Consider the following 12,846-nt stretch of genomic DNA (forward strand, 5'->3'; position numbering starts at 1 on the left):
CAATTTGATACCTACATGCAAGGGAGCTAACTCTGTAATATGCAAAGACAAAATATGACTTTTTATTCAGGACAGGATCATAAAGTTAAATAAACATCTGAAGAAGTTTTCCCAAACTTACCAAATCCTGTCAGTCTCTTTTTAATCTGACAGACAATCCCCTTGTCCTCGTCCGGTAGGTAATCCTCAAACTTCTGTAACAGGTCCAAGAGGTATGGCACGTCTAGTCTGAACTCCTCGTGTTTCATTCTGAGTAAAATTTACATCATCATATGTAGTATTAAACATTGTAAGGAAGTCAAGAAATCAATGTTTCAACATTTCATCTGAAAAGTTACTAGATGAAAGACAAAACTTTGATGGCATGTATTGTATTTTGTCTGAAATAACAGTTTGATGAGGATACTCTCATTACAATGGTATAGAAGCTTGAAGTAAAAAATAAATCATTGATTTCTAAATCTTGAAAAAGGTAAAAATGCTATTGTAACCCAAAAGAAAAAATACATCTGGAAGAAAGTTTTATTTGACTGACTTACTGTACAAACTGTTCAAACTTGTCCAGGGCAGCCCTGTTGTCCATCGATGGATCGTTCAACAGTATCTCTACAAGTTTGTGTTGCTTGACCAAGCGTTCGTCGGTGATTAGTCGATATGATAAAGCATTTTGTCCGCTAGGTACTACGTAACCTTTGTACGTATCTGTCCTCAATATATGGACCATCCACCATGGATTATCTAGGTGAAGGCGAGCCTTTATGTCCCATCTCTTTTTACCGTGAGGATTATACAGCGTTCCTGTACATAGATATACATAATATATACTACAATGTAACAATCCCTAGATAAACTACAACTGTCACCAGAGTGGACTACTAATACCCTCCGCTGCACAAATTTTGTAATGACTCCATCAATAGGGGACAATACAGAACCCTATATAATTTAATACTCAACTCCCCTTTTTGTCACTCCGGTTCTGTGCACCAAATTTTATCAAAATCTTTCAAGTAGTTTAGGAGGAGTTTGCCGGACAAAGTTGTGTCTACAGACAGAAGGACAACCCCATTCCAGTAACTGACCCCCTTACTTAGTTACAGGGGGTATAATTATGATACATGTACTAACATACATACAATTTTAAAACTAAAATATAAACAAACTCATTTATTTTTTTCTTTTCATTCAGAGTGTAATGAATTTTATTGTATTACTTTCAGAAATAATGTGACAGTCAGCTGTCTTTTTGCAGGGACTACAATACTTCTGTGTTGTGTCTCCTTGTAACAGTTGAATTCTAGCCAATTTTATAGTGATATCTCACTGAAGCATACTGACAAGTCAATGACAAAGACACCAAGCAGCACACCCTACCATATCACATTATGAATTCATGTACGTATTGCCCACCTGTTGTTAGCTATTCTAACTATCAACAATAATATAGATATACATGTCATACATAGTTCACCTGCTATAATTTTTGGAGTGCTAGGTTCCATCAACAGAGTCCCTTTCCCCAACTTTTTAATTTCTGAACTGTTTAAATCTTGAATCCTCTCATCACAGGTGTCCTCATCTGCATCAAAATATTCAGTGCTGTTGTCTTTCTCATTTCGTGTGAAGATTCCCAGCTTGTTGTAATATCGGGACTCGAAGTAAGGGAGATAACCCTGACCTGTGGCGGTCATGTTGTCAGAGTGGCCTAGGCCTGTGGTGGCCATGTTGTAAGAGTGCAGATCTGGATGACAAAAAAAATCATACATGTAGTACAGGTTTACTTTCATTGTAAAAATGAAAACAACAGTTCATAATTGTTCCTTTACGGTGTAAGGTAAAGAAATTAACAATGTTCATTTCTGTGGTATTGTGACCCCTATGTTTAATTATAAATAAGCTAGCATGTTTTGATTTATCTAAAATTTTTGTATCCTAGCTTAAAAGTAACCAGCACATTAGATATTCCATCTTTGTTAAAGATTTCATATAAATCATCAGAAAAACACTTTAACGGCAACAGATATGTAATGATTACTGAAAAGATCTACATTTTTTTTTTCAATAGGACTACCAGTATTTATAATTATAATGTGACTGACTGTAGTTATTATGTACCTTGTATATTTTTATCCCGTGCCCAATATTTTCCATTTAATACCACAGAGTTATCTCTTCTTATGTGTAGGTATCATTTGTGATTTCATTTGTTCGTGAGCTTATACTATAACACCATATTTTTTCACAAAAAAATCCCATACTTTTAATCCAAATTAATAATCATCCTAAACAAATTGATGATGTAACAAAGCAGATCTGTAATAGACCAATAAAAGACGATATATATGTCATGGACAGACTTACTTTGCCAGTCAGCTAAGGTTGTCAGCGTTTAGAACTTTTGCCCATGCATGCAATCATCTTATAATTACTTACCCCAACTAAACTAGAGAATATAAAATCTGTAATATTTACACAGGTACTCAGCTATCAGGTTATTTAGACCTTTCAATTATTCATTCTCGTAAGTAAATAAACACCTAAACATTCTCATTGTTTGTCAACAATACATATCTGTTATATAATTAAAGAGTTACAATGTTGTACATACCCTGTACTAATGACAAATGTCATGGTCAAGAAAACATAACACTTTCAAATTGTGACCATTTCTTTTAACCATAGAAATTCACCAATTTAATGTTTGTATGATAATTTAGAGGACATTCTAGCTAGAGACAAAAAATGTCAACCTCAAGACAGTATTTCCAGTTACTGGTAATCCTTTAGGGAAACAAACATTACTGTATTGTATACTGACGGTGACCAGTCCTGATAGACAAAGAAAAAGGTGACATGGAAATGCATACTGCATAGTGGGTATAGATACAATTACATTGTTAATATAATGAAAGTTTTGCAGAGGAATTATTTGTTTATTTCGTGTTGGATATATTAATTAGCATATTAAAATAATAAATTGTCTTAAGTTTTAGAAAAACAAAAGTTTCAAGCTGTATACAAAAGTACCGTATGCAGACATAAAACTTAAGTTTAACAAGAGATCCCAGAGGGATCTTGCTATTGGCACCCACCAAAGAATAATCTATGTCTGATACTGGAAAGATGGATCTTTTCTATGCTTTCCAAACTTTTACTACATATTACATATGAAATTTGAGAAGGTTCTTTCCTTACGTTCTGAGATATATCGCAGCAACAAACTTCAAAATCCACGATTGCTACCTATCGGCCATCTTGTTAACCGATTGGTCGTCCCAAAATGCATTATGCACAACGAAGGTCCTAGGGGAACCTACATATGAAATTTGAGACAGATCACTTTGGTACTTTCTGAGAAATAGCAGTAACAAACTTCAATTATCGAAATCCAAGATGGCAGCCTGGCGGCCATCTTGTTCAACGATGGGTCCATAAATGTAATATGCACAACTAGGTTCTTAGGGGAACCTACGTATGATATTTGAGACAGATCCCTTCAGTACTTTCTGAGAAATAGCGGTAACAAACTTTAACTATCAAATTCCAAGATAGCCGCCGATCGGTCCCAAAATGCAATATGCACAACTAGGGTCCTAGGGGAACCTATGTATGAAATTTGAGAGAGATCCCTTCAGTACTTTCTGAGAAATAGCGGTAACAAACTTTAAATATCAAATATCCAAGATGGCTACCTGGTGGCCATCTTGTTGACCGATCCGTCCCAAAATGCTATATCCACAAGGGCCCTAGGGGAACCTACATACGAAATTTGAAAAAGATCCCTTAAGTACTTTCTGAGAAATAGCGGTAACAAGAATTGTTAACGGCTGGATGGCCGGAAGGAAGGACGACGGACCACATACGAAAGGCGATTTGAAAAGCCCACCATCTGATGATGGTGGGCTAAAAACTAGAGGAATCAAAAATGTCTCAAGACATAATTAACCCCTGATGATTGACTTATTTTTATGTTAAAAATAAGCAGTTATTATGAGCGGACACCAAGAATCTATAAGTGAGAATAATTAGAAGGAAGATTTTTTTGCATGTTTTACTGATCAGCTAACTTTATACTTTGGTTATCATGGTGTCGGTAAATTCCGACGAAACTTGATAACAGATTTCTTACGCGATTAATTGATAAAACACCTCATACCAAAGATACTCGAAAACTCGATAAATCCCAACACAACTACCTATATGTACACCAAATTTGTTTGAAATCAGAAAAATTCAAAGAAAGTACTGAATATATGTAGGTACTGGGGACAATTAATATTCTGATCAAACCAAGACCCACAATGTAATGACACTCTATGCTGATGATCAAATTTAAATTGATGTGCTAAAGTGGTGCAGATTTGCAGTCATTAGATACTGAGCCTGTTGAAGAGGCGCCTGTGTGGACCTGTATCGGAAATCTACTGAAAGAAAGTTTAGTATGGAAGGGTCTCTTTATGATTACAGTACCTGTTTACTGTACCAGACACTGTCTAAATAAATAACAAAAGTTTTAAACATAGATCTTGTGAAATTATGGTAATCATGGGAATATATTTCATTAAACAACTTACCGCACTTACAGCAGTACTTTTCTGTCAAGGTGGCATGCTTCTACATATCTTGATTTGCCTGTAATCTTCGGGAAAGAGGAGTCCTCGGCTAAGCACAGAAAGTGTCAGGTAGCAAACCAGAGAAGAATAGCGGACCCCGGAAGTTTAGAAACATAATAATCAGTGCGCATGTCAGAGGTTGCTACGGATCATGTAAATATGTCGCCATTTTGAATCACCGCTTCGAAGAGCCGACGGGGGTTCGGGGGTGAAACCCCCGAGAAAAGAAAAAAAAAACAACTCAATTTTACATCTTGAACTCATCTTAACTGTTTTTGTAGCATTTTAAATATTTAAAAAAACAATTCTAGGACGTTTGAAAGGAACTTTGGCCTCAATGTGATCTTCGATAATGTTTGGACCATGGCCAGCACATGTGAACACCGATTCGCTGTCTTTTCCATGCCAAATTTTCCTCTGTTGAGCAATATTTACCTGACAAACTGAAAAATGATCCAATTTCAATAAGCCAGTGGATGGATATTGCCACGTTTTCATTATTTCTGTCATATATCCTTCATTCGAATCGTCACCATCGTAAACTACACGTGTACTTGTGTTTACAAATAAAATCAAAGTCCGTAAAATCACTCATTGCGCATGTTCAGCGCGTGCTCGGCTGACAACCAAAACGAAATCCCGAATTTTTTTCTCGTACAGTCTACAATGTTTTCCGCATGATCCTTAGTTAAAAACTTTGTTGAAAACTTCAGTTTTTAACCAAAAAAGGACACGGTAAGCTCAAATTTTAACATTTTTTTGCATAAAAACCCATATTTTTAATTTTTGACCGCCCGCTCACGCGGTCTCTATATATACAGGTCGCCGTCAATAAACTCGTGATATTTCGCGGAAAAAATGGGGTCCGCTATACTAGATGTGTTCCACAGAAAGTGTCAGGTAGCAAACCAGAGAAGAACAGCCTGGCCACGGTCTATATTTTTATTAAGTGGGGAGCCCCTGTTTTGAGCCATGCATAAACAATTAAAAATAAAATATATTCTGAAATTGGTACATCCAATATGGAGGGTTTGATATAAGTTTCATTTTTTTCAAAAATAAACATAACAAAAATGGGTTAGAGATTACAATTCTGGGCTCCTCCGGAAGTGCGTCTTGACCGGAAATGCTAGCTTTACTTGAAGGAAAATCCATGGCGCGGGTTTAGGCAAAAATATTGAAAAATCCACCTAATCGACCTATGAAATAAATTGGCTTATTTTGCCATTGTGATAGAAGTGCTCAATTTAAGGTAGGTCTTAAGAAAAAAATTGAGTACAATTTTCTGCAATTTTGGGCTAAAAATCATGATATTTTGCAATTTTTCAGGTATTTTTTTGTTGTTACCATGGTATTCACATGCATGAATAAGCACAGAATATGGCCAAATCTGTGTCAAAATATCAAATTGTAATTGCAAAAGTTGTGCTGATTAATTATATATATACTTTTGTACAGGTATTTTTTACAGTTAAATGACTATATCTATATTTCTAAGGCATGCGCCTTAATTTCATAGATTGTCCAAATCTACTGTTTTCTGCTACCTCAATATTTATTAAGGAAGTTACATTTTCTGCTGAACACTTGATTAGTGATATTTAAAAAAGAAAAATATACAAGATAAGAAGTTGTATCAGTATCTTTTTAATTTATTTAAGTGATATTTTGAAGACGAATTTACTGTTATATGGTTTTGTTTATGTTTATTTTTCCTGTAACTATCGCAACTAATCCATTCAGTCCGTACCTTTCTTGTTTACTTCCGGGCACATGCTAGAATTTGTTTTGACCCGTCAAATTTCGTTCGAGAAAATTCAATCACCATAGCAAGAAGAATCGGGCTCTATCAGGTTTGCAAAATCGAATGAAAGATTATTTTCATCATTAGTTCATAATCATAGTTTGACTTATGTAATTTGCATTACATTCTTTGCTACCAAGAGGAATAACATTTTTTTTTCCATTTCACTTCTTCTTCTTCGGTTTACTTAGCTAGTACATAAACGCCGTCAAAAATGACGATAAGTCACAGTGAGCTGTAGGGGTGCAAGGTTGTGAAGGATGAAGGGAATAAATTTGTGATTTTTCTCTCAGTATATACAGAAAAGGTGTGTGTATAACTAATGCGTGAGGGCTTCAAGGGCTACGTCGAAAATATTTGCCTTGAAGTCCTCGAGTGTAGTGTATTGTACTGCTGCTACGGTGAGGAGATTCCATTGTGTTATTGTTTGTGGGGAAAATGAATATTTATATGTGTCCATTGTAGCAGAGATTTGTCTGAAGGTGTGTGGATTGGAGTGTCTGGTTCTGTGGTCTACTGGTATGAGTATGGTCTGGTATTCGACGGCAACTATATATTGTGTATTATTATTTTGTAGAAAATTATTAATTCTTTTGTGTAGCCGTCGTGTCTGTAATGTTGGCCAGTTGAGTTGATGTATTATGTTTGTAACTGGTCTGGTGTCGTGATATTTGTTGTGAACGTATCTTGCTGCTCCGCGTTGTGTTTTTTTCTATCTGTTGGATTTGGTGTGTGTTGTGGGGATCCCATATGGATGAGCAGTATTCCAGTTTGGGTCGGACTAGTGCTTTGTATGTGTGTGCTTTTATATGTGGTGAATTAATTTTTAAGTTGCGCTTATAACATCAGGCGACAGGAGAACAAGAGGCGAACACAGATTAAATCAGATACCTTCTAACAAAAAACTCTACAAATATTCATTCTTTCCTCGAAACATCATCGCGTGGAACTCATTACCAACATCTCTAGCTCAGGAGCCTGTCCTGGACAAATTCCGGACAATCCTGGCTAGACACAACCTCTCATAATAATATACACAGCCTGTTTTTATATATATATATATATATATATATATAAAAAAATATAGAATGTATTGGTGCCACCTCCCAGGGACAAATGCACTTAAACCGTTGAGTCTGTCCCTTAAATTGGAAGAAGAAGAAGAAGAAGAACGGAATCACTGATAATGAAATGTTTCTTTTTTATTCATGTCCTGACCGAGGATTATTTGATAACTGATCAGTAAATGGCAATACTGTTAATTGTCGTATAAACTACTTTTATTGAAATATATTTGCTGTAAGTGTGTAATACTGAATCATACTTAGTATTAAATCATTAAATATCATTAATCCATAAAAGTGCATTGTAGTCTAATGTGTTCAGAGTGAGACAATCAACATCTGCTTAAAATAAGCATTCTGTCCCAAAGTTCACATTTTCGATCTTTCAGGGGTTACTATCACTGTCGTTATAATCACCATTGAATATTACATTATATTGTGGCTTTTTAACTTGGCCCCTTATGGAATGTTGTATTCTCCTGTTTCAAACGGATGAATAAATGTGTAAATCTTCAAAGTCCTTTCAGGCCTGTGAGTGCATGGTCAGTTTTTCTCCTTGGGCCTAATTGCCTTTAGTTTTGCTATGACATTTAATGGGTGTATATTGCAACAGTGATAGTAAGTTATTCCCTAGAGAAGCAAGGATTCATTGTGATCTGATCACCTAGATATCCAATCTAACCCGACACTAACAAAATATTAAAATATATATATACAGCTCGATCGTTTTCACAAAGTATGTTTCACTTATACACTGTAAAATATCGTCCATGTGTATCTCAACTATTCTCTACATGTATACCCACTTGGAAGTATAAATCAAAATGGCATCTACAGAATCCACCTGCTGTTTTAAACATTGGTATAGTTTTCTCCTACAGGTATACACAAGATTGAGAAACATGGTGAAGTTACATATCAAAAAGGCTGATGAGAGTCAGTTCTTGTATGAGACCACAGTTGAAATGCCAGTGGATGACTTATTGGAAGATCTAACCACTATTTACAATGGACGACTGAAGGTCCAGCGCATCTGTGCAGGTATGTTATGCTGACAACAAAAAACCTCAAAGTCTTTGATTTCGCAAATCTAATTGATAAACTTACTTATTAGGTAATTTGTGAATGTATTTGAACAATTTTGTTTCCCTAAACCATCAGGCTTGTGGAACCTTAAATATGATGGTGTTTGTTTGTCATGTAACTTGTTAGTCACACTCAAAGTATATTATATTAAAATAATCACTTGAAGTATGAATATAGACATGCAAACATAATACTGTGTTACATTTGTAAATTTATAATAATTTCTGGCAAATGAATGAAATATTCAGTTATGTATGGTGTTACTGGTACCATATGCTCAAATGATATATTTCTGTGCATGGCATGTGAATTCACTGATAATTCAATTATCATCTTCCATACTATATGGAATAAATATAACAAATGAGAGTAGTTGAGGATCCATGATGCTCTTATTCTGAACTTAGATTCAAAAATTTTCCAGAGATTGAGGAGTTATCTAAGCATGGTATAACTCTGCCCCCTAACATGATGGGTCTGACTGACGAGCAAATCGTGGACCTAAAACTGAAAGATGAATGGGCAGATAAATGTGTCCCTAGCGGTGGAGCCAAGATGAACAAAGATCCGATTGGTCGACGGAACGGAATGGGTAAGTCAAGGATGTTACTGATAAATAGTTCTATAGAGACAGTTAAAAAAAAACCGTGGTTATAATCTAACATCAAAATTTCCATTGGAATGTCATACTAAATACATTGGATATGGTCACAGGTGCATGTTTATGTATAGATACATATACTATTGTATAATAATGTTTTATATTAGGTATTTGATTGCATTAGGGAAATATTAAATACTGTATCTCATGTAATATGTACACTTAATTTTGGAAAGTTTTAGATTCCAATAAAATAAAGCTAATAAAATAAATATTTATTCTGATAAAATTAAATATATGATTTCTTTTTGTATGGAACATTACTTGCTAAAATTTTGTATGAAGGAGGGGGGCATAATCCACTCCTTATTTTGCAAGAGTAATTCCCCTCTATTTTTAATATTTTTCCTAATCATATATCCAAATGAAGATGAAACGAAGATCCTCCTTTTAACTTTATGCCTATAACATTCTGTTTACAGCTCCTGATGACAAGATGGCTGAGGTTTTGACAAAAACAATAAAAGAAGCAAAAGATATGATCAGCAAGGTAGATATTAGGCAACGATATGAAGTTAAAATGACTTTTGTTAGGATGTTAAACAAATCAAAACAAAATTGTTGACACACTTTGTAAACTTTTAGTTGACTTAGCTACTTGAGCACAGGTGTGTGTGTGTGTATTTTTGTAAACTTTTAGTTGACTTAGCTACTTGAGCACAGGTGTGTGTGTATGTGAGGTTCTAAGACACTTTTGAATGTGTATACAAAGTTGAGAAAGACTAGAGGTTATGTTATATACATCTTCATGTCGTACAATAAAAGATGATATTGAAATAATGAATCACCTTATGATGGATGAACCTGAATATGAAAATCAGAAATAATTATAACTGTTATGAAATTGACACAGTCAATCTTATGCAAATGATAGTTTAGCACATGGCACAAGCAAAAAATCTTTTGAATTAAACAATTAAGGTCTTCCTGTGAACAACTTTGAGATGACAGGGTTCAACTATATTTGAACATGACGATGCTCCTTAAACTATCCACTTGCTAGCTATGTATAGATCCTTCAAACAAAATGTGAAAAGATTAAAAAGAAAAATATCAATTGGGTTTATTTTTTCAGAAAAAAGTACAAATGGATCAATATGTGACGCAGGCTACAGTGAAGGAGGCACTGGATATCTTACGTGGGGCGGTGATGATTGTTTACCCAATGAATCTCCCTCCACATGACAACATTCGCATGGAGTTTGAAAATACAGAGGATTTAGAAGGAACACAGGTAACCTACATTTATGTATATCTATTACCTGCTCTGAATCAAAATAGAATTATTCTGTTTATCTAACACCTATGTTCCTGTAGACAGCATATTTTCTTTGTGTCTTACTCTTCAAACTTCAAATCAATATCTTGGGTGTTAAAAGTTTACTACAAACATTTTTCCATACGTTCATTTGAAGCACTTCTGATTTCCCTTACAGTATAATACATATTTACAAGACTTACATTTATGTCATAATTTTGAAGTTACGTGTATGTGCATTTTCATTTTCACTTTACGATATATATTTTTCTGAATCTATAGAAGATTTGATTTATGCTTGGCTTGTTTCACATTCATTATCAGCTGATTTTCCTAATTATTCTCAGCTGTTTAAGTAGTTTGTAGGATGTTCATTCTTAAGATGAGTTATCTGCCTTTCATTATCGTATAATTATGGTAATCCAATTTTACTCTCTCCACTACTAGTAGCCTACATGGTGTGGACGCAGCAATTTTAACTTTATTTCTGTTTCTTTTTTCAGGCTTCAACTGAAGTTCTCCCTGAAGCTAATACATCAATTTGGTTTTCTGGTAAAGAGATGTTGAGGGGCAAACTGTTGAAGGATTTTGTTGGTAAAAATGAAAAAACAAAAATCATAGCCAAACTACAGAAGGTGAGTATTTCCCAGCTTTAGATTCATAACTACCTTTGAAAGATGTCTTGTCTTTAGACAAATCTATGATTTTTTTGTGTGTCAGAAAGCTGCAAAATGTATTGTGTGAGTTGAAACACACGAACTATACTTCGCCTGTTAGTTGAAACACAGGAACTTGACATAATCTAAAATATTTACTTTTGGTAAAACCCTATGGCACAACCCCTTGTGTATACACAAACTTGAGAAAAAGAAATAAATATGTAGCAGATCTGGTTACATTGTAAAGAGATAAGAAAATTTTATAAATTACTAGTTTTTACAACATAATTTTGACAGTATTTCTAAATTTAAAGTTTTTTATGGTTGTGTTTGCAGCGAGGGTTGGGCGTACCCCAGCGAGAACAGGTCGTAAGTGAAGAGGAACAGAAGAAAATGATGGCATACTACTACAAAAAACAGGAGGATTACAAGGTACACTTTCATATATATATAATTAATTTTCTCTTTGTTACTGGCTTTCTGATTGGCCTATTCATTTTTTTCATTCCACGATGGGGAAAAAATCCGAGAATGACGCGGAAATCCCGACGTTATCATGACGTCACAATAGAAACATTGACATTGCGTATTGTTTTGGAAAAAATAATCCCCTGGAAAAAATCAATGGAATCGTACGTGTAAACGTATTTCATTTTATAACTAGCCTGGAAAATGAATTATAAGCATTGAAATCACTATTTTTTAATTTCATCGGGTTATGAAATAAATTTTGTTTGCAAACTTTTGTGAGAATCCGCTTAAATCAATGCTTAAATAAAAAAAATTGAACCATTTGAATAAATCCTGTACAATTAAAGTGTGATTACCCTTCAATAGTTTTTAGAATTCTAAAAACTGGATTTCCTTATATATATTTTTATGTCCTCACAATTAAATAAAGGTGGGGGCAAATATATTCTCCATCCTCTCCCACTTTGGTAGACGGTGACAGGGGCATTCATGTCTTTAAACACACATTTCGAGTGGAATCCTCCTAATATCATATTCCATTTGTCAGGTAAACAAATTTATAGTAAGAGGAATGTTTCATAAAGAGATGTGACATTAAGCGACTTCCACTGTATCAACAAACATCATTGACACCTTACATGAAACAGATAAGGTTCCTTACATAGAAAAAGAAACTAATGCTATTTCTACCTTTTTTCTAGAAATTACAAGCAGAAGCAGACGACGCATACATGGATCAGGAGTGGGCAGATAGCGGAGCATTGAAACGGAACTTAAATGGACTACGTGATATCAAATGGGGCGGTCCTCGGTGATAAACACCACCATATTGTCTTTAAATTTTATAATTGAACAAAATTTATTTATTTATACACAAATTATTTTATAAATGAAAAGCAAGTGTAGGACCTTCATTGCTTAAGACTCTGATTGGTTTTAAAAGGTAAAACTGACTACGGTATGATGAAACAATAAAAATATTTTTGTGCTGACTGAAAGTGAGACAGATCTGATTGACATTTTTAATATTTAAGAAGACACTTCGGAGAGACTAATCTTCAATTGTGACTTTGCCATCTGCACAAAATGATGCCATTGAAAAGTTGTGCTGTCCCTCTCTAACCGCCAGATGGTTTTGTAACAAAGATGCCATTGATTTTTATAAAATCTCAGTATTTCAATAGGGATTATCGCGAGACGTATTGTTATTATTATTGTAGTTTATGTATT

General features: G+C 34.5%; 2 protein-coding genes across 4 annotated transcripts in view; one reads left to right on the forward strand and one right to left on the reverse strand.

The window, feature by feature from the left end:
• The window catches only part of LOC138325832 (DNA helicase B-like), a 28,830-nt gene extending 24,131 nt beyond the window's left edge, over positions 1 to 4,699 (reverse strand). Inside the window, exons 1-4 of one of the 2 annotated variants that reach the window (XM_069271773.1) lie at positions 4,575 to 4,699; positions 1,472 to 1,741; positions 540 to 798; positions 122 to 249 (exon numbers count right to left, since the gene is read on the reverse strand). In XM_069271773.1, coding sequence (XP_069127874.1) covers positions 122 to 249; positions 540 to 798; positions 1,472 to 1,724 — 640 coding nt within the window. In that variant the 5' untranslated portion in view covers positions 1,725 to 1,741; positions 4,575 to 4,699. The remainder of the gene's footprint in view (positions 1 to 121; positions 250 to 539; positions 799 to 1,471; positions 1,742 to 4,574) is intronic. The other variant, XM_069271781.1, reaches the window with a different exon arrangement.
• Positions 4,700 to 6,347: 1,648 nt separating this feature from the next.
• On the forward strand, positions 6,348 to 12,790 carry LOC138325845 (cilia- and flagella-associated protein 298-like). Of its 2 annotated transcripts, none has more exons than XM_069271795.1 (8): positions 6,348 to 6,466; positions 8,363 to 8,522; positions 8,992 to 9,159; positions 9,651 to 9,718; positions 10,304 to 10,462; positions 10,990 to 11,121; positions 11,482 to 11,577; positions 12,318 to 12,790. In XM_069271795.1, exons 2-8 carry the CDS (start codon positions 8,384 to 8,386, stop codon positions 12,429 to 12,431), a joined length of 876 nt encoding a protein of 291 aa, XP_069127896.1. In that variant the 5' UTR covers positions 6,348 to 6,466; positions 8,363 to 8,383; the 3' UTR covers positions 12,432 to 12,790. The 2 variants fall into 2 exon arrangements, with proteins under 2 accessions (XP_069127896.1, XP_069127905.1); XM_069271804.1 differs by having other exon boundaries at positions 6,359 to 6,466; positions 8,350 to 8,522.
• The last annotated feature ends 56 nt before the right edge of the window (positions 12,791 to 12,846 follow it).

Source organism: Argopecten irradians, chromosome 1 (genome assembly GCF_041381155.1).
Source record: "Argopecten irradians isolate NY chromosome 1, Ai_NY, whole genome shotgun sequence".
Taxonomy (NCBI): domain Eukaryota; kingdom Metazoa; phylum Mollusca; class Bivalvia; order Pectinida; family Pectinidae; genus Argopecten; species Argopecten irradians.